This window comes from Dicentrarchus labrax, unplaced genomic scaffold, assembly GCF_905237075.1.
Source record: "Dicentrarchus labrax unplaced genomic scaffold, dlabrax2021, whole genome shotgun sequence".
Classification (NCBI taxonomy): domain Eukaryota; kingdom Metazoa; phylum Chordata; class Actinopteri; family Moronidae; genus Dicentrarchus; species Dicentrarchus labrax.
This window is the reverse complement of record NW_026136724.1, coordinates 21,032,548-21,055,183: the sequence shown is the minus strand read 5'-3', so window position 1 is coordinate 21,055,183 and position 22,636 is coordinate 21,032,548. Positions and strand designations below refer to the sequence as shown.

The 22,636-nt window shown below is 40.1% G+C and overlaps 1 protein-coding gene across 43 annotated transcripts in view; it reads right to left on the bottom strand.

Moving 5' to 3' along the window:
* LOC127359138 (NACHT, LRR and PYD domains-containing protein 12) overlaps window positions 1-22,636 on the bottom strand; it is a 116,657-nt gene that overhangs the window by 63,606 nt on the left and 30,415 nt on the right. For 23 of the 43 annotated variants that reach the window (XM_051392895.1, XM_051392900.1, XM_051392903.1 and 20 more), the window contains 2 exons: window positions 11,252-11,428; window positions 9,659-9,835 (listed from right to left, as the gene is read on the bottom strand). In XM_051392895.1, coding sequence (XP_051248855.1) covers window positions 9,659-9,835; window positions 11,252-11,428 — 354 coding nt within the window. Of the gene's footprint in view, window positions 1-6,322; window positions 8,001-9,045; window positions 9,223-9,658; window positions 9,836-11,251; window positions 11,429-22,636 lie in introns of those variants that run through there. The other 20 variants (XM_051392925.1, XM_051392930.1, XM_051392931.1 and 17 more) reach the window with 4 other exon arrangements.

Genomic DNA, 22,636 nt, shown 5'->3' with positions numbered 1-22,636 from the left:
GATGGTCACAGAGAACATAAAAGTGTCGTTACTTTTCTGTTTTAATTATTTCCTTTTATTTTGACTCTCCTGCTTTCATGAACACTAATTAACACTTCATGTCTGTCTTATTAAACACGTAGTGATCAGCCTGTAATCAATCTGATTTTAAACAGTATCTACACTAATAGTTCTGCATCATTTTGTGTTTGTCCTCATTACTTATCTTCATCAGGTCAGTTTACAGTAAAAACAGTCTCTTACTGTGTGTCTGAGGGTCCATTACTGAAGCGTAGAGGTTGATCTTTGGACCGGTCACTCTTCATAGACAGACAGCAGCTGGACACCGGAGACTCTGCTCTCAGTCTGTTGGACTGAACTCTGCAAACATCAACAGATTTTTATTCACATCATGTGAATCCTTGATAAATTCTCTGATAACAAAGTCATTGAAGAAGCTCTAAATCAGGTTCTCAACATACGGCCCGTGGTGGCCCTCAAACATTTTGTGCCAACCCTGAATGTGACATGAAATGCATACATTATGTTTAAATTAATCCATGTCAATACAGTCCAACACGTTCTCACTCCCAGCTCATCAAATACTGCTGCTTCATCAGATAGATAGATACTTCATTAATCCCCTATTGGGGAAATTCTTCTTTTCACTCTTTTTATTCTTACACACACACACAGGCTGAAATACCCACTTCATTCACTTGTGGACATGGAAACAAACAGGGAGAGAGATGGTGGAGTGATGGGCTCGCTACGTTAGTGGCGCCCATGAGCAGTTTCTTGGGATTAGGTTGCCTTGCTCAAGGGCACCTCGGCAGGGCACAGGAGGTGAAACTGGCACCTCTCCAGCTACCAGTCCACACTCCATATTGTGGTCTGTGGGATTTGAACTTGAACTTTTGTCAATATGAACACGTTCACATTCATGTTCAGGTGTCACAATGATGAACAGAAAGTACCTGTAGCTGCAAATTCAACCTGAATAAAACTCTGGAGAAGCAGCAGTTAGAGAGTATTTCCATCTGTGCTGAGCAAGAGTTTTGTGCTAAAGGAATTAAAGGGCTGTCCCTAATAAAGGCAGCGAGAGTTCAGACATTGAGGTAAATAAACGCCAGGGCTGCTATTAAGTTAAGTATTAAGTTTTATGGTACATAAATACATAACTTGTTCTCCGTCTGTTGGACTGAACTCTGCACTCATTTAATGAGTCATAAAAAGTTTGATACGTGTAGTTAATTAAAACATTTTAGTAGAACTTTTAATGTACAAACACAAAGTCCACAAAACAAAGGAGTCACATAATTGAGTTACTATCAGTGCTCTTACTGTGTGTCTGAGGGTCCATTGCTGAAGCGTAGAGGTTGATCTTTGGACCGGTCACTCTTCATAGACAGACAGCTGGACACTGGAGACTCTGCTCTGTCCTCCTCTTCCTCCACATTAACACTCATCTTCAGTCTGAGAGTCAAACAGTAACACTGACTGTGAGTTCAGACTCAGGAAACAAGTTTGTTCATGAGACACACAGAGAACGGGAAGTAACACACACACACACACACACACACACACACACACACACACACATTCACAGTATACGGTAGAATAAACACAGTCAGTTATTATTCAGCCAATCAGCACTTTGTGTCCACAGATCAAACTGTTGAGTTCAGTCCTGTACAGTCCACAGGGAGAAAACTGACTCACACACAGTAAAATAATAATAATGTTGTATTAACACTCACCCTGCCTCACCCTTCTGCTGTCGACTCAAAATGGAGTCTGAACCAACTGAACTCTTTCACTTTCAGGTTCCCTCCCTGTTTTTATCTGCCATCTACCTTGATAACACCTGACAGTTTTGCTCCTCCCCTCTCCATTTACAGGAAATCAGCTCTATATCTCTGTGTGTCAGTGTGTTTATGAGCGTCTCTTTTGAGAATTAAAATGAGTTTCCATATGAAATATTTTACGTATTACTTTTTATTTATTAATCACTTTTTATCGCCAGTGTATGAACAGGTTGCAACTTAAAAGGTCTGAGGTAGGACACAGCCATGAGTTTAAAAATTGCTTATAATAGATAATAATACAGACAGAATTGTATAAAATGTACCAAAAAATATCAGGAAAAACTAATCTCTGATCAATATTCACAGGAAATAATCTGTTAAAATGTGTCCAAATCTCTGGTTTTACACAAACTTCCTGCAGTTAATGAGTCACCGTTTTGGGTTTATTGTACAGTTTATCAGCTGTTGACTGCTGTTATTGTTATTGTTGAATATAAAATGAAATATACATAAAATATAGTCAGTTTACTCGCTGATACAAAAGGGCTCACTGCTGTAAGGATCAATCATCTCCTGGCCTACAAACACTTTATGACCCACTTCAGTTCATCAATACAAAACAATCAAAGATTTCTGATGTAGTCAGTTTCATTGATTGCAGCCCCTAACCCCTAACCCCCCTAACCCATCTAACACCCCATCAAAAAGGCGCCGACTGTTCATCGTCCACGCTCCTTTTCCATATCAACAAATTAGCTGAAAGTACAGCTGTCGCGTCCTCTCGTCCAGTATGAGGTCTGTATGTATGAACAAGTGATTTTATTTGCTGTTGTAATGTTTCTATTTAATTAATAAAGCTTTAATAACAACAGCCAACGGCCGCTGTGGCCACCCCCCTCCCGCCGCCGTCCGTTACAGATCTGTGACGCAGATTTAAAACGGTTACAATGAGCTGAGAGGGCGCGAGCTAGCAGGATTAACGGCCGTAACGGTTTAAACGTTGCTGTTAAACATCCTTCCGGACAGAGGGACCGTGTTTCGGTACTTTGTGGTTCACAAGAAGGTTCAGGAGGATCTGAAGTGTTTCTGAGGATTATTCTCCGGTGACATTTTATTTCTCTCTGCGAAGCTAGCTTAAACTGCATGTTAGCTCACGGCCATTTCCACGACCGTTAATTTAAGAACAACAACAACAACAACCGGGGACGCCTGTAGTGTGTAACAGAAACCGAGCACTGTAGAAATCACTGTGACACATTTTAAAATAAAGTTTTGTAGCTTTTAGAAACGTTAGCGGTTAGCCGTTAGCCGTTCAGACGTAGCGTCGTTGGCGCGCTCAGTACCGGAAGCGGTCGCGGCGCGCGTTCGTTACGACGCTTTGTTGTTGTTTTTCTTTCCTCCAACACAAATGGAGCGAGAGATTCACGGTGCTGGTGATCCACATGTCTTTATTTGGGCTTTAAAGTAGTTCAGTCAGTGAGGCTTTCTGATAAAGAACAGCAACTTCATCATCATCATCGTCACGCCGCCTGTAGGTTTTGGTTGCCTAGTAACGACAGAAAGCGGCGCGTCCGGTCCTTTTTATTTTACCGCTCACTGACAAACTTGTGTGTTCTGGTTTTTGTGAACATTTTCAGTGAAGAGAGTGATGAAGGACTGACTGCCAACTATCTGCACATCCTGAAATAATCTTTATATTAATTGTAATTTGAACTGTTCCATATGCAGGTTGGGGTTTTTTATTTCCACTACGGAGGATTTGTGAGAGAGGATGAAGGAGGATTTTGAGCCTTGCGGGATTCTCCACCTGGATTACAGGTAAGATTTAAATATTTGTATCCAAGGAGTAAATAAACACTAAAGCTAATGTATTAAATAATGTGTTACTAGTCTGGTATTAACAGAAACTGAACATTTGAAGGTCCAGTGGGTGAGATTTAGGGGCTTTATTTACAGAATATGCACATTTCCCATTAATTCCCCTGACTATGGTGGCCTGCCAGGGTCTAATTTGTCCCTTCTTTCTCATAATGAGCCGAAAATCATTTTACACTTCTCACTAATATTAAGTTTTGTGCTTCAGTAAAGAGTCTTGCACTCAGCTCAGCAATGAGAGGGTTTTAATAATACAAATCTAGCAATATTTTGACCTGTGATTGGTATGTGGACAAATATATATTTTTCTATTATTCAGTGTAATTATATTAAGCTTTATAATTTCCAGAATACCATAGTTTTAGATTATGTTGGTGTAAAAACCTTAAATAATGTAATATTATAATATATATATATAATAATAGTAAAAACATGTAGTCTACACAACTGGTCTTAATGTTTGAGTCTTAATATTATTCCCAAAGTGAGACATTTCTGGATTTAACAGATAACGCAGGGCTGCTGCTGGATGATTTTGATGCTATTTGACTTTTTAGACTATTATTATGAACCCACCCATGAAACCCGCCCAGGTTGTAGTTTTTCACATCCCACTCATGCAGACATTAGTAAGAAAGATGTATTAGAACGTATTTATATACATTAAATATGACTAAATATTGTTTGTAGAGCAGCAACAGTAAAGTCACTGTCATCGACTCCAGTAAACTGCAGCCTCTCTGCGAGTGAGTCCTGCTGTCTGTCTGCAGAGGACATAAACAGAACACAAACATACATAACGAGCGTTATTTAATTAGCGCAGTAGTTTATCAGAGTTGTTGTCCTGTACAGTAAACAGACACAGCAGAGGACAGAGCAGCACGCTAATAAATGACACCAAAACACTCTGCACAGTTTCTATTGCTACCCTCAATGACGTCACCAGCTGCTGTTCACCTGCTTATTCAAAGTTTATTCATTTTGAACGTGTCGGGTGTCCAAGTTGCAACCACATTGGACTCTACATTTCCTTGCGTCTCCAGAAATACACCCCGCCTAGTGTGAAGTGGATCGGATGAACGGTTGTTGTAAAAGGTGAGGAACACATAATGGAACAGGCGAGCGAGTGTGCAGGAGTGCGTCACTGTAACCGTCCCGCCTTCAGCTCCATGTTACAGTTTCTAAAACGTTGGACGAGATGGACGTCGTATCGACGACTTTCAGCTATTTTGTTTTATTGGAAAAGGATCATCGCTGTCAGTCTGCTCGCAGGAGAAGGACAATGAACTGTCGGCATCTTTCCCAACCACGAGCTGAGGGAGGTAAAAAATAATTTCCATTCAAATACATATGCTAATAGGCTAATGTTAGCTTCCCACTTTTGAGTTTCTTCCTGCCCAATTTAGCAAACAAGAGCCTAGCATTTAGCTAACATTAGCTAACTTGATATGTGACTACATATGTGTTGCTTTTATCTTTAAATTGTCTTCAAAATGTAGTTGTCTTTTCAACATAGATTAGCCTAGCACATAGCATATCTAAGTACAGGAGGAAGTTGAAGGAATCAGTCAATGTGGTCTTGGATGGTTTCGTCCGGTTGGCTCCGCGCCGTATGTTTACCAGGACGACTGTGTCAATAGATGGCTGCCACATTAGAGTTAAATGTCCTGGCAGTTTTGCTAACATTAGCTATCACATGTAACTAGCTAGCAAACAATGACTGTAAAGTAGCTAGTTAGCCAGTTTTTTGCTCTATAGCTAAATTATAGCTAACTAACCGCCTTGCTAGCGAACGATTGATGTCAGCTAGCTTGTTAGCTAACATTTTGTTAACATTAGCTAACTTAATATATGACTATTTATATATGTGTAGCTTTTGTCTTTTAATCATCTTCAAAATGTGTTTTTTTTATATAGCACATAGCTCTGTAGCAAAACACAAGCTAACTAGTCCCCTAACTAGCCAGCTAATGATCAGTGTAGACTAATTAGCTACTGATTATTATGCCAGCTAGCTCTTTAAGTAGCATTTTGCTTACAGTTGTTAACTTAAGATGTGACTATATATGTATAGCTTTAATCTTTTAACCACATTAGCTTTCAAACTAGCCAGCTAACAATTTATGTAGATTAGCTAGTTAGCTGGTGGGTTCCTCTGTAGCAAAACAAACACAGCTAACTAGCTACCTAGTTAACCAGCTAATGATTGATATAGATTAACTAGCTAGCTGGATTAGTTGGATTAGGTATAAAGTTGATTAAAGTTCTTCCATAACTGTTATTGGACCGCAGACCAAAAAGGGGCGGGACTTAGGAAGGGTTGATTGCTATAGTTACATAAAATAACCATGTATTTCACTATTTGTGGTCAACAGGTGGCGGCTGTATATGTGTCTGTGTTGGGGATGAGCTAGAAGAGGCTATCTCTGAGGAGGACGAGCAGCCATCTGCTGAGCGTGAAGGTGGAGAGACTTTGATCAATGAGGCGTCATCGCTTCAGGAGACACCTGCTGACCACAACTATTTTGCCCAGGTGAGTCGCTGTGAAGGAAAGTGGCTGATGACCATTTGCTGGTTGAATCCAAAGTGGTCTGACTTCCAATCAGACAAATGATTCCAATATTTCCAACAATTTATTATCACAAATAAGGTTCATCATGTTCAAAGGAGTGGTTTCTGTTTTTTATTAAGAGAAGTTAAATATACATGTAAGTAAACAGCTGTCAGTCATCTTCAACAATGTAGTTTAAACACAGCAGCTCTATTTCTAGTCTACAAACTAAATCTCAGAGTAATTATGACAGCATCACTGCTGAATACACAAACTAAAACCGTAGGTGCAATTCTCTGAAATGGACACTAGGTGTCAGGTTAAGACCATGATGGGGAAACTACATGAACTACATTACTGCATATTTTCATAAAATGTATTTATAGAGCACATTTAAAAACAACAACCATCAACCAAAGTGCTTTACAAAGAGATTAAATGAAAGACAGGAATGATGAAATAAACACAGACATAATAACAGGATAAAAGTGACTAATAAAAACAGAGAATATCTTGATAGGCCTCTGCAGGACAACAGGAGGGGTCAGCAGCTGATCTGCTGCTCTACTGCGTTCACCCGGGATCCAGATCACCACACAGAGAGGCAACAACAACAGAGAGGCAGAATATTTTCACATTTACGTCGGATTTATTTCGACTGAACCAGAACTGGTGATTGTTGGTACAGTGGAAAGACGAACAAAGAAGAAGTTTTGGTGAGTTTTATTTTCTGTGGTGTTTGATTGAAGTGTGTTTTATGATGAGTTATTAACAATTAGCTCAGCTAGTAGTACTTCAGTTGAGGACAGAAACTTTAATGTAGTAGGTGTACAGTTGTATTTTTCTGTTTCTTCTTGACTTTTTGTGAGTTTATTTAGTTTATTTAAATCTTCAACAGACAGGAATTATTTTAATAAGTGAGTATCATAAGTGATCTAAGATAATGAGGCTAGTGCTGACGACTGAGTTGATTAAACCAGAATCAAAGATAACAACAATAAATATATATGTATGTACATATATAACAATATAACAGATAATACTTTTATGTAACAACAAAACTTCCCACACACACTCATAGCTCTCTCCTTCTTTTAGCCACTTTCTCCTTAATCCCACAGTTGTTTATTATAGCGATTCAGTTCAGCAACCTGATAACGGGTGTACAGGGACTGGTACTAGTTCCCTCAGTAAAATGTGTAAGTTAACAGCTGTTCTCCATCATTCAACAGTGTGCAGTTACAAAGAAATACAGAGAAACCCACAGACTTTACAGTAGTTCACAGTGCTTTAACCTGTGTGCAATTTAAATGACTGTGAATTGGTTAAAACTTGAGCCACACACGTGCAATTTGTGGACCCAAAGGATGAGTCTTTTTGGGTTCAGCACATCTGAATGAATTGAAACAGAAAGAAAAAACTTAAACCAGATTTGGGTCCTGATCCAGGTGGAGCAGTCTCAGTGTGTCTGCAGAGATTGTAGAAGGACGGAGCAGCAGCAGAACACTCCAGATACACTGATGATAGTCTGTTACATGATCCAGAGGAACACACAGGGAGCTGATCTCAGAGCAGTTCAGACTGCAGCACTGAGAGTCGTCTCCACTGGTTGTAATTCCTCTGTCAGTCACTGCTGGATGAAGCTCTCCTCTCCACTCTACCTCCCAGTAACATGGCCCAGTCAGAGCTGATGCTGCTGCTTCAACCTCTCTGGATCATCAGGACACAGCGGATCCTCGAACACAACCTCCTTCCTCACTACTCAGTCTGACTGAGAACTCTTCAAGCTGAGGAGAGAAGGAGACAGACAACAGCAGTGATAAATCAGTGTTTACAGAGACTCCCTCCATCAGCACATCCAGTATAAAGACCAGCAGGGACTTCAGTCCAGTTCAGACCAGCAGTGGAGCGGCTGTGTAGCGTAGCCTGCTTCATTTCAGCTCTCATGTTAACGTATTGGAGTGAACACACTGAGCTGAAGCTCACAGACCTGCAGACACTTTGGACATCAAGTTTGCTGACTCTGCAGATTTCACTGAAGTACACAGTGGAAATAAAGTGCTGAGAGTCCCTGAACGCATCATTACTGCAGAAACAGAGAGACATTCACTGCCCACTGGAATGATGCATTTACTGCTGTTAGGGTTCAAAGCTGATAAAAACCACAGTCTCAGTCACATTTGAATGTTTCATCTGAAATCTTACAGGACAAATGTGTAAATCCTCAAACTATTTGGACAAACAAGAGACAAATGGACAGATATATATCTGATGTTAAAGGTCCTACATGTTCATACAAAGACTGAACAGCAACACATCAGCTGTGGATACTGGACTCCAGCAGAGGTCCTGGTCTGTACACAAGACCACATGGTCACTAAATGTAATGATGGTTGTTTGCAGGCTTCAGTCAGACTGATCTCAGAGCTGTGAAAAAGACCAACTGATCAGTTGTTTAGTGTAGAAATGAGAGAACAAACACTGTGAGATCAGACTGGATGAATGAGGACCACTGTCTCTATACATCTTGTAATGCTGTCAGCTGGAATCCACTTTATTTCCTGAACACATGAACACAACAACAACAGTCGTATTCACATCAACTCAAACACATGATCACAACAAGCTTCTGGCTCTCTGATTGGCTGACTGTTCTCTCTCTGTCTCTCTGTCTGTCTGTCTGTCTGTCTGTCTGTCTGTCCGTCTGTCCAATCCTGAAGCCTGTCCCCATTCTCCTCTCACAGCTTCACTGAGGAAAGCAGCAAATACAAGATCTGTGTTTAGTCCAAGACTGCTGGAACCAGCATGGACTGACTCAGACCCTCTACTGACCTCAGAGTCTGCAGTCTACAGTGCGGACTCTCCACAAGATCAGACAGCTGCTTCACATCTGAATCCTTCAGGTTATAGTTGTAACTCAGGTCCAGCTCTCTCAGATGGGAGGGGTTGGACTTCAGAGCTGAGACCAGAGAAGAACAGCTGATCTCTGACAACCTGCAGTCCCTCAATCTGAATAAAGAATAAAATATGTTTAGAATTAAAAAGTTCAGTCAATATAAACAGTTTCATAAAATATTTGAAAAAGCAAAAAGTGAATATAGTTATTGTCTGATAATAAAGTTTATTGAACTATTTATTGTATTTATGTATTTTTATTCTCATTTATTAAAACCATGATGTTAATATCAGATTAAATCCAGAGCTGAAGAGGTTCACAGTGAATTATTCAGTGTAGATTCTTCTTGTTAAATGAAGGTTTTAAATGTAGAGCTCAACATTGCTCTGCCACAGTCAATGGACTAAACCACAGAAGAAGAAAACAGACTTTAGCATTAAGATACTCAGTGTGGATCAGTATAATATCAGCCTTATGTCTGCACTTTACTGTCAGCACAACTTTTACATCACATTCATCTCAGCACAGAAATAAAACATGGTGTCTGACCTCAGAGTCTCCAGTCTACAGTGTGGACTCTCCAGAAAACCACACAGCAGCTTCACTCCTGAATCCTGCAGGTTGTAGTTGTCATTCAGGTCCAGCTCTCTCAGATGGGAGGGGTTGGACTTCAGAGCTGAGACCAGAGAAGAACAGCTGATCTCTGACAAACTGCAGTACCTCAATCTGAATAAAGAATAAAAGATGTGAGTTTAGAAGACAATGTTCCTGCTTCAAATCATTCAGTGTTTAACAATCTGTTCAGGGTTAGGGTTCAGACTTCAGCTCTTAACCTCTGCCAGCTCCACCAGTGGCTCCATCTATACAAACTCATGTTGTGCAGCCAAACACAAACAAAAAGCCACAGAAAGTGATTGAAGATTCCACTTAAAGATAAAATGCTGTCATCTTGAGTGTAAATATTCAGTCAGTAGAAACGTCACATATCATCAGAAAGGTTTGGTACAAGCTGATATGTTTATTGTCTGATAGAGAAGAAAATATGTTTCTGTTTGTATTCAGAGTATCATGAGAGAAAGGTAGAAATGAAATGATGAAGAGCTTCAGAGAGAATCAACCAGTGTTGAATTATTAATGTTTTATTAAATATGTTTGAAATATGAAGCTGAACAAGAAGCTCAGTGTTAATCAAAATCTTTGTGGTCAAACCCCCTCAAAACTGAGATTTTAAAGTTTAGAATAAAGGTTTAGAATTATTAACTATGGTTTAACATTAAATATTTAAATTGTATTGTTATTAGATTAGAGATTACATTACATTAAAATAAACATTATCCAACAAACTTTTTTCAAATATTTAACAATCTCTTTTCTGAGAATTAAACCTGTTGTTCCACCAGTGCATGTTGGGATTTCATGTGTTCATCACCAGACTTGTATGTGTGAATACAGACGACAGCTTCAATCAATGTTGTAAATACTCTAGTCATCAGCGTACTTGTGTAGTTATTTATCAGTTCATGTTAACTAAAGAGACGAGATATTGGCATTATTAGTTGACACAGCATCCAATCAGGACACCAGATCACAGGAAAGGTTGGCTTTAAAACTTCCTCATACCAAGTGTGAACTGGATCAGACTGGTTTCTGCTGCTGTGCATCCAACTACTGGAATAAACTGCACAACGAATTCAAGTCAGAGACGCTACGAAGTTCTCCTGATTGATATTCATAATGTTTGGTTTAATGTGTGAGAGATGAACGCTTTGTGTGACTGAACTGTTGTTGTGATGTTGTTCGTCTGTAATTTGTTCTCAGCTCTGTGTTGTAAAACAGATCCTGATCTTAATCAGACTTTCTGAATAAATAAAACTGAACTCACTCACCAACTAAAACTGCCAAGATTGTAACTGTAAACTATAAGTGTGACATACAAATGTTATTTTCAAATGTTTAAATCCTTTTTTTCACTTTTAAAAGTTCAAACTTTAAAAACTCATTTTCAACCATTTTTATCTTTTTTTAAGGTCAGCAAATCTGAAGGAGATTTTAACGCAGAAATATCAACCTGTCTGCACTTTACTGTCAGCACAACTTAACATCAGATTCATCTCAGTACAGAAATAAAAAATGGTGTCTGACCTCAGAGTCTCCAGTCTACAGTGTGGACTCTCCAGAAAACCACACAGAAGCTTCACTCCTGAATCCTTCAGGTTGTCGTTAATACTCAGGTCCAGCTCTCTCAGATGGGAGGGGTTGGACTTCAGAGCTGAGACCAGAGAAGAACAGCTGATCTCTGACAAACTGCAGCCACTCAATCTGAATAAAGAATAAAAGATGTGAGTTTAGAAGACAATGTTCCTGCTTGAAATCATTCAGTGTTTAATAATCTGTTCAGAGCTGAAGAAGGTTTACAATGTACAAGTTTAGAAAATGGAAACTCCAAACACCTGAACCCAACAGGATGCAGGTTGCAAACTGTAAAATACAAAGAGTGAAAAAGAGCTCTCATTAATATTAATGACAACGTGCTGCTGCTTCAATAAAGACGTAGTGACTTCAGCTCTTAACCTCTGCCAGCTCCACCAGTGGCTCCATCTATACAAACTCATGTTGTGCAGCCAAACATTAAGCATAGTGTTAGTTCAGGCAGGCCACGAAGTCAGGCTCGGCTCTCAGTTCCAGCTATATCAGAAGATCACAGCTAGTCGTAAACACACATCAGCTGACAGCTCAGCTGATTCCCTCAAGCATCCAATTGGCAAATATCATTCATGGCACTTATATAAGCTGCTTCAGCCTGCCTTTCTTTGCTGCTTCCTCTACAAACCGTTTTGCGGGCTGCCCCACGGGAACGATCAGACTGTTTGTGTGCGCTACTTGTTGTTTTTTTGTTTCTATCTTTCCTGCTGCTCGTCATGTCTGTCTGCGGTGAGGATCCATGGCGGATCGGGGCAGAGGAAGCCAACGAGGAGGCTGTTCTCCCGGCATTGATGATTAGCAAGCACCTGGGCTCCTGGAGGTGTTGTTTTGGAGCAGCATTGCAGCTCCAGTGGGGGCTTGTCACAAGGAGCTGTTCGCGCTGTTTAGGGAGAGTATCTCTTGTTCTTGGACAACATCTGCAGTTCTGTCTGGCTGCTCTGTTTCTGGGGGGTCTGCAGAGGGGGGGAGGAATTGCGCAGGTTGCGCAGCGACTGGTTCCGCCTGCCCGGCCGGTGACAGCCCCGTCTTGTCAGCTCTGTCCAGCATCCGGTTGTCGCTTGCCACCATGGGTACCAGGGGCCAGGTTCTGGAGTTTGGTTCGGCACGTTCGGCCGGCCCGTCTTCGTCCGCAGTTGGGCTGTTTCCCTCCTCACTGTCTGCAGGTAGAGCGCTGGACCATGACGTCACAGCAGTGAGCTTTGAAGGCATCACATTCCCGTGGAGAACGCTAGGAAGTGCAGTCCCAATCTCCACAGGGAAGGAACAAAGCTGCCTCACAAAAGGGGGCATGAGAAAATAAAGCCTTCAACCCCAGTGAACGTCCCTGAGCTGGGGAAGGCGCTAAGAAAGCATCCTAAACGCTGTAGATATACACAGAGGAAACCCATTAACTGACCTCAGAGTCTCCAGTCTACAGTGTGGACTCTCCAGTCCAACACACAACAGCTTCACTCCTGGACCCTGCAGGTAGGTCCCATTCAGGTCCAGCTCTCTCAGATGGGAGGGGTTGGACTTCAGAGCTGAGGCCATGACTTCACAGTGAGTCTCTGAGAGTCTACAGTCAGAAAGTCTGTGAATACAAACAATAGAACATTTACAATATGACACTTTAATTACAAAAACAGAATTTAGATCACAAAGAACATTAAAATGAGCTGTGGCTGAGCTTGTTATTGCCCTCGTATGTATTCACTTCAGTTGTATGTATGTATACAATCATACACAGAACAACATATACCAAAATATGTCCCACTAAGTCCCATTTAAGCTATCCAAAGTACTAGGATCAGTGTGCATCCACTGTGCAGCACCTGGTTAATGGTACTGATTGGAGAAATGAAACTAACAACATATTTGGATTGTGAGGAAACCGGAGCACTTAAAGGAAACCCACAGAAACACAGGGAGAACATGAAAACTCCACCCAGCTGGGAACCCAGGACCTTCTTGCTGTGAGGCCACAGTTCGACCACTATTTCTCCTATTGCAGTGGTTCCCAACCTTGTTCCTTGAGGGACCCCTTCTTCTATCATTTAGTAAACTGACTCATATTTCATGGATATTTTATATTATATTAAAAACTGTACAATGAACCCAAACATTGAACTCAGTAACTGCAGGAAGTTTGTGTAAAACAAGTGACTTGGATGAAGTTTGAGCAGATTATTTCCTGTTTAGGAAACCTTCTCTACAATTCTCTGTATTATTTTAAAGCCTTTTAACAATCATACAAACTTAATAGGATTTTTTTTTTGGGACAAATACAGTGTCTTCTTGTCCCTGGCATTAGGCCATTGTTTTATTAGACAATTTACTTTACATTTAATTTTCTTCACAGAATTGAACCAAATGCAACCGTACTATGTATATTTTTAAAGTTTTCTAGCATGCCTTAAAATCAAGAAGATCTCGCAACCCCCTATGAAGCTTTGGTGACCCGTAGTGGGGGTCCCAATCCTCAGTTTAACCCTCCCACTGTCTACACCAAAATAAATCAGAATCAGAAATACTTTAATAATCCCAGAGGGAAATTCCTCAAATAAATACTTTAATAAAGATAGTTATAAGACAATAGAAGATACTGAATTGACTTTTAGAAACACAAAATTGCTAATTAATGTAATTATCAATAATCAATAATTAAACAGAAGCAGGTTTAATACCGATTTAGGAAAATAATGTGGAAGTTTTATACTGTGAATGTGTGTGAAGTGTGTATCTTCACTCTAATACTGATGGCTTCAGCTTGATGTTGTTTTATAATGTTAATCACATCTGGACTTACACAGCCTTTCTGCAGTTCCTCACAGCTGGAATCAGTCTCTGTCGTCCCTCCACTGATGTGTTGTACTTCTGCAGGTTCAACTCATCCAGAACCTGCTCTGACATCTGCAGCATGTAGGCCAGAGCTGAGCAGTGGATCTCAGAGAGTTCCTTCTCTGATCTGTTCTCTGACTTCAGGAACTGTTGGATCTCCTGATGGATTGAATCATCGTTCATCTCCGTCAGACAGTGGAAGATGTTGATGCTTCTGTCAGGAGAGATATTATAACTGTTCATCTCCTTCAGGTTGTTGATGGCTCTCTGGATGAGTTCTGGACTGTTGTCTGTCCGACCCAGCAGGCCTCCTAAGAGTCTCTGGTTGGACTCCAGAGAGAGGCCATGAAGAAAGCGAACGAACAGGTCCAGGTGGCCATTTTCACTCCTCAAGGATTTCCTCATTGCTTCCATCAGGAAGTCATCCAGAGTTGAATCAACATGTTTTTCCCCCAGGAAGTCCTTCAGTACCTCTGTGTTCCTGTTGGTTTGACAGTGGAAGATGTAGACCGCAGCCAGAAACTCCTGAATGCTCAGATGAACGAAGCAGTAGACTGTTTTCTGGAAGATCACACTCTCTCTTTTGAAGATCTCTGTACAAACTCCTGAGTACACCGAGGCCTCTGTGACATCAAGACCACACTGCTCCAGGTCTTCTTGGTAGAACATGATGTTTCCTTTCTCCAGCTGTTCAAACGCCAGCCTCCCCAGCTTCAGAAGAACTTCCCTGTCAGCCTGCATCAGCTCCTTTGGACTCTTCTCATGTCCCTCTTCATACTTCTGCTTCTTCTTCTTTGTCTGAACCAGCAGGAAGTGTGAGTACAGGTCAGTCAGGGTCTTGGGCAGCTCTCCTCCCTGGTCTGTAGTCAACATGTGGACCAGAACTGTAGCAGTGATCCAGCTGAAGACTGGGATTAGACACATGATGTGGAGGCTCCTGGAGGTCTTGATGTGTGAGATGATTCTGTTGGACAGATCTTCATCACTGACTCTCCTCCTGAAGTACTCCTCCTTCTGGGCGTCAGTGAAGCCTTGTACTTCTGTTACCCTGTCAACACATTTAGGAGGGATCTGATTGGCTGCTGCAGGTCTGGAGGTTATCCAGACGAGAGCAGAGGGAAGCAGATTCCCCTTGATGAGGTTTGTCAACAGCACGTTGACTGAAGACTTCTGTGTGATGTCAGTCACAATCTCATTGTTGTGGAAATCCAGTGAAAGTCTGCTTTCATCCAGGCCATCAAAGATGAACAAAAGTTTACAGACAGCAAGCTGCTCTGCTGTGACCTTCTGTAATGTTGGATGGAAAACATGGAGCAGTGTGAGAAGACTGTACTGCTCATCTTTGATTAGGTTCAGCTCCCTGAATGAAAACAGAACCACAAGAATGACATCTTGGTTCTCCGAGCCCTCTGCCCAGTCCAGAGTGAACTTCTGCACTGAGAAGGTTTTTCCAACGCCAGCGACGCCGTTTGTCAGAACCACTCTGATGTGTCTCTTTTGGTCAGGTAAGGCTTTAAAGATCTCATGGCACTTGATTGGAATGTCATGGAAGGTCTTCTTCTTGTAAGCTTTCTCAAGCTGTCTCACCTCATGTTGGGTATTAACCTCTTCACTCTGTCCCTCTGTGATGTAGAGCTCAGTGTAGATCCTGTTGAGGAGGGTTCCACTTCCTGTTTCATCAGTTCCTTCAGTCACACATTCACATCTCCTCCTCAGACTGATCTTATGTTCATCTAAAAGCTCCTGCAGACCAGCATTCACTAAAAAAAGAAATAAAATGAATGATTTTAGTTACCAGAAGAATAATTAATATTAGAATATAAAAGTCATAAATTCCACCTGAAATCATTCTCAATCTCTAAAAGTTAGTTAGTTAAAAATAAAATCAAAGTGATGTTTACATTTATTGTTAATAGTTTATTATTAAAAGGGAAGAAAGCGACAGTCTGAACCTCAATAGCTCATCTGCAGTTCTTCATCTAAACTGCTCACGGTGTCTATTCCTTCCTCCTTTTGATATTTAAAACAGATTCATTAATCAAATATTGCAGAATATGTTCATATCTTGTTTTGTATACCTGTTTCTATTGAAGAGCAATGCTAAAAAAAAATCTAAAAAACACAGCATTTCCTAAAGCTGCTTCACAATAAAAGCCTCCTGCTGGTTTTTTATTACTTTTATGTGAAGAGCAAGAAACAGAAAATGTTAAGTTTTGACTATTGTATTAAAATAATTAGTAGTGTTTTCAGACGACACCAGCAGACACATATACAGTCTTACTTTGTACAGTGCTGGACTCATTGTCTGTCTGCAGTCCAGGTCTTGTTCTGGATCTTTTTCCACACTGGGGACAGGAGGTATCTCCTGGTGGACCAGACTGGTCCCAGTATGAGGTGATGCACTGCCTGCAGAACCAGTGTCCACAGCTGGTAGAGACTGGATCCTTCAGGACGTCCTGACACAAAACACAGCAGGACAGCTGCTCCTCCACAGGAACTCGACTCCTCTTCCTCTCTCTGTGGAGACATTTCTTTATAAGTAAACTGATTTGTTGACTGTAGTTGAAACATATCAACATGTGGCCACTGACTCTGTGTAGAAGCTCAGATGGTCACAGAGAACAGTAAAAGTGTTGTTAGTTTTCTGTTTTATTTCCTTTTATTTCGACTCTCCTTCTTTCATGAACACTAATTAACACTTCATGTCTGTCTTATTAAACACGTAGTGATCAGCCTGTTATCAATCTGATTTTAAACAGTATCTTCACTAATAGTTCTGCATAATTTTGTCTTTGTCCTCTTTACTTATCTTCATCAGGTCAGTTGACAGTAAAAAAAAAAAACAGTCTCTTACTGTGTCTCCAATAGAGGCCTGGTCTGGATTTTATAGAAATTAACTGGATGTATAAAACCTCTTAAAGTCTACCGGGTCGCCCGCTTGAGCAAGTTTCAATCTGCTTAGATCACCAACACCAATATAAATGTTTAAACCTTTGTCAATATGAACATGTTCATGTTCATGTTCAGGTGTCACAGAGAAAAAAGTATGAACTGAAATTCAACCTGTTAGTTGTCAAATTCTTGCTAAATAAAACTGGAGAAGCAGCAGATAGAGAGTATTTCCATCTGTGCTGAGCAAGAGTTTTGTGCTAAAGGAATTAAAAGGCTGTCCCTAATAAAGGCAGCAAGAGTTCAGAGATTGAGGTAAATAAACGCCAGGGCTGCTATTAAGTTAAGTATTAAGTTTTATGGTACATAAATAGATAACCTTTTTCTCCGTATGGTGTACTGAGCTCTGGAAACACCAACACATCATGTGAATATTCGATGATGTCTCTAATGACAAAGTAATGTAATGAGTCATAAAAAGTTTGTTCGTGTACTTAATTAATACATTTTAATAGAACTTTTAATGTACAAACACAAAGTCCACAAAACAAACGAGCCACATAATTGAGTTAACATCAGTGCTCTTACTGTGTGTCTGAGGGTCCATTACTGAAGAAGAGAGGTTCATTTTTGGAACGGTCACTCTTCATAGACAGACAGCTGGACACTGGAGACTCTGCTCTCCGTCTGTTGGACTGAACTCTGCAAACATGAACACATCATGTGAATCTTTGAAGATGTCTCTAATGACAAAGTCATTTGATGAGTCATAAAAAGTTTGTTACATTTACTTAATTAATACATTTTAGTACAACTTTTAATGTACAAACACAAAATTCACAAAACAAACAAGCCAAATAATTGAGTTAATATCAGTGCTCTTACTGTGTGTCTGAGGGTCCCTTACTGAAGAAGAGAGGTTCATTTTTGGACCAGTCACTCTTCATAGACAGACAGCTGGACACTGGAGACTCTGTTCTCCGTCTGTTGGACTGAACTCTGCAAACATCCACAGATTTTTATTCACATCATGTGAATCCTTGATAAATTCTCTGATGACAAAGTCATTGAAGAAGCTCTTAATCAGGTTATCAACATACGGCCCATAGTGGCCCTGAAACATTTTGTGCCAACCCCGAATGTGACATGAAATGCATACATTATGTTTAAATTAATCCATGTCAATACTGTCCAACACGTTCTCACTCCCAGCTCATCAAATACTGCTGCTTCATCAGTGGCCTACACTTAAAAATATGACACTGTAGTTTTCCCTGTAGTGTCATTTCTGGACGCACAGGTCTCTGCTGTTAACAATGTCTGGTTAAAGTTTGTGTTGTTAACGTTGTGAAACTGTTGCACTTTGGTAGGTTTAGGCACAAAAACTATCTGGTTAGATTCAGGAAAAGATCGTAGGTTACGTTTCAACACAACTTAAGTATGTTACATAAGTAAACTTATGCATGAAACTTACATACCATAAAACTTCCAATTAAAGGAGAGTCCCAAATAAACACAGGTCTCCAATAGAGGCCTGGTCTGGATTTTATAGAAATTAACTGGATGAAAACTCTTAAAGTCTCCGGGCCCCCTTTTCAAGATGTTTGATTACCAACACCAATATAAATGTTTAAACCTTTGTCAATATGAACATGCCATGTTCATGTCAGGTGTCAGAGAAAAAGTACGAACTGAAATTCAACCTGTTAGTTGTCAAATGTTTGCTAAATAAAACTCTGGCGAAGCAGCAGTTAGAGAGTATTTCCATCTGTGCTGAGCAAGAGTTTTGTGCTAAAGGAATTAAACACCTGTCCCTAATAAAGGTAGCGACAGTTCGGAGACTGAAGTAAATAAGCCGGGGCTACCATTACATTTTATAAAGTTTTATGCTACGTGACTATATAACTTGTTCTCCGTCTGTTGGACTGAACTCTGCAAACACCAACACATCATGTGAATCTTTGAAGATGTCTCTAATGACAAAGTCATTTGATGAGTCATAAAAAGTTACATTTACTTAATTAATAAATTTTAGTACAACTTTTAATGTACAAACACAAAATTCACAAAACAAACAAGCCAAATAATTGAGTTAATATCAGTGCTCTTACTGTGTGTCTGAGGGTCCGTTACTGAAGAAGAGAGGTTCATTTTTGGACCAGTCACTCTTCATAGACAGAGAGCTGGACACTGGAGACTCTGCTCTGTCCTCCTCTTCCTCCACATAAACACTCATCTTCAGTCTGAGAGTCAAACAGTAACACTGACTGTGAGTTCAGACTCAGGAAACAAGTTTGTTTATGAGACACACAGAGAACGGGAAGTAACACACACACACACACACATTCACAGTATACGGTAGAATAAACACAGTCAGTTATTATTCAGTCAATCAGCACTTTGTGTCCACAGATCAAAATGTTGAGTTCAGTCCTGTACAGTCCACAGGGAGAAAACTGACTCACACACAGTAAAATAATAATAATGTTGTATTAACACTCACCCTGCCTCACGCTTCTGCTGTCGACTCAAAATGGAGTCTGAACCAACTGAACTCTTTCACTTTCAGGTTCCCTCCCTGTTTTTATCTACCATCACCTGACAGTTTTGCTCCTCCCTTCTCCATTTACAGGAAATCAGCTCTGTTTATATCTCTGTGTGTCAGTGTGTTTGTGAGCATCTCTTTTTAGAATTAAAATGGAGGATTCTCAAGCATTTTACGTATTATTTTTTATTTATTAATCACTTTATATTGCCAGTGTGTGAACAGGTTGTAACTTAAAAGGTCTGAGTAAGATCACAGCTATGAGTTTAAAAATTGCTCCTGTAAAAAGAAGATAATAATACAGACAGAATTGTATAAAATGTACCAAAAAATATCAGGAAAAACTAATCTCTGATGGTAACAGAGAACAGTAAATGTGTCGTTACTTTTCTCTTTTAATTATTTCCCTTTATTTCGACTCTCCTGCTTTCATGAACACTAATTAACACTTGATGTCTGTCTTATTAAACACATAGTGATCAGCCTGTAATCAATCTGATTTTAAACAGTATCTACACTAATAGTTCTGCATCATTTTGTCTTATTGCTCATTACTTATCTTCATCAGGTCTGTTTACAGTAAAAACAGTCTTTAACTGTGTGTCTGAGGGTTCATTACTGAAATAGAGAGGTTCATTTTTGGACATAAACACTCATCTTCAGTCTGAGAGTCAAACAGTAACACTTACTGTGAGCTCAGACTCAGGAAACAAGTTTGTTTACGAGGCAAACACAAGAGAACTGAGTAACACACACACACACACACACAAGCACACACACACTCACAGTATACAGTAGAATAAACACAGTCAGTAATTATTCAGCCAATCAGCACTTTGTGTCCACAGATCAAACTGTTGAGTTCAGTCCTGTACAGTCCACAGGGAGAAAACTGACTCACACACAGTAAAATAATAATAATGTTGTATCAACACTCACCCTGCCTTACCCTTCTGCTGTCGACTCAAAATGGAGTTTTGCTCCTCCCCTCTCCATTTACAGGAAATCAGCTGTTTATATCTCTGTGTGTCAGTGTGTTTATGAGCGTCTCTTTTTACTTGAACAGAATTAAAATGAGTTTCCATATGTAGGATTCTGAAGCATTTCACATATTATTTGTATTTATTAATCACTTTATATTGTGTGTAAACAGGTTGTAACTTAAAAGCTCTGAGTTAGGACACAGCCACTGCAGTTTCTGTTTAATCCACATGAGGGAGTCGGTGCTCCATTTTAGGGGAGGTTCATCCTCCAAAGCAGACACTGAGTATACAGCACTGGGGAAGGCAGACAGACCACCCCACCTCCAGCACTTTCAGTCCAACACCATGCCATCACAGGGCTGCAGATGTGTGCCACATGGACGGGAGGAGAAAGAGAAAGAGACGGGAAGACTTTTGGATAGAGAAGTTAAAACCAATTTTCCATCAGGATTCAGTGTAACATAGACAAATGTGTCGTTTGATTCCTGTTGAGATTGAGTGATATCAGGTGCATAATTTCTAACACGTCAATGCTATAACATGATTTGATATTGTAAACTTGCCTTTACTTGCCTGTTGCTGCTGAAGGATGAAGGGAAAGTGGAAATCCAACACACTGTAACCTTTAGACCTGAGGCCTGCAGGCAGAATAATATGAGGGAGAATGAAAACGTCCATCTAACCTCCTGTTTGTCTGTCGTCCTTTATGAAATATTGACCAAACTGAGCTGCTGACACTTATTGTCTCTCCCTTTGTGTGTTTGTGTGTGCGGAGACTTTCATATCTTTACGATTTGGATTATGCATGTGATTATTGAAATACCATAGTTATATATTAATGTATATTATAGATATAAATACCTTAGAAAAGAAGTAGTAGTAGAATTATTGCAGGATGGAATTTATGTTTTTATTTAAGTATTTAAGTTTTATATTAGAAATGTTCAGTTTGGGTCTCCAGCATTTAGATGTTAGACAGATGCTAACTTGCATATGTTGGACAATTAGCATAATTATCTATAGGGACAATATTTCAGCAGCTGATGGCTGATTTAGACAAAATATGAGTGGTAGAAAAACATCAAGCAGCTCCAAACCATACTGAGGATGGCTAAAACTTGCTTCCCTGCAGCAGCCATTTGGATCCCGCTCGTCAATTCTTCCTCCAACCTGGAACAACAACCCAGAAACAACCAGGGGAAATAAATAATCACATCAGCGAGAACATGCCACACATTCCACAACTACCGGACAATCAATATAACACAAAATCAGACAACATCCACTGGACGGATGACACCGCGGTTGTAATGTTTAACCACTGGCTTCAACATTTAAACTGAATATCCCCACAAGCCCCAAAGCAAACAGAAGGGAGGGGAACAAAAATATATTCATATAATAGATATATATATTAATAACACACTGCCGGTATGAACGATGAATTTAATTCAGCAGCACTCGTTGGATACAGTGATGTGTGTGCATGAGGTGAATCCATACATCCTACACCACTTCCACCAGAACAATCCCATAATTCAACTGGTTTTCCTCTACGTCATTTCCTCACTGAGTAGTGATGAGAACATCGGTTCTTTTAAGGAAATTATTTCATTTTGTTCACCTGGACGCTATAGCTAGAAGATGTGTGTGTGAGCGGCGAGTTCGATACGTTCCACAGGATCTCTGAGCTTTTTACTCTGATACATAAACTCTATTAGATTTTCTACTGACTGAATATTTACACTCAAGATGACAGAATTTTTATTTTATATTTAAAAGATCATTCATCCGATCGACTTCACACTTGGCGGGGTGTATTTCTGGAGACGCAAGGAGATGGAGAGTCCAATGTGGTTGCAACTTGGACACCTGACACGTTCAATATGAATAAACTTTGGATAAACAGGTGAACAGCAGCTGGTGACGTCATTGGGAGCCAGAGTCTGAGGGTAGTAATAGAAACTGTGCAGAGTGTTTTGGTGTCATTTATTGGCGTGCTGCTCTGTCCTCTGCTGTGTCTGTTCACTGTACAGGACAACAACTCTGATAAACTACTGCGCTAATTAATTAATGTTAGTTATGTATGTA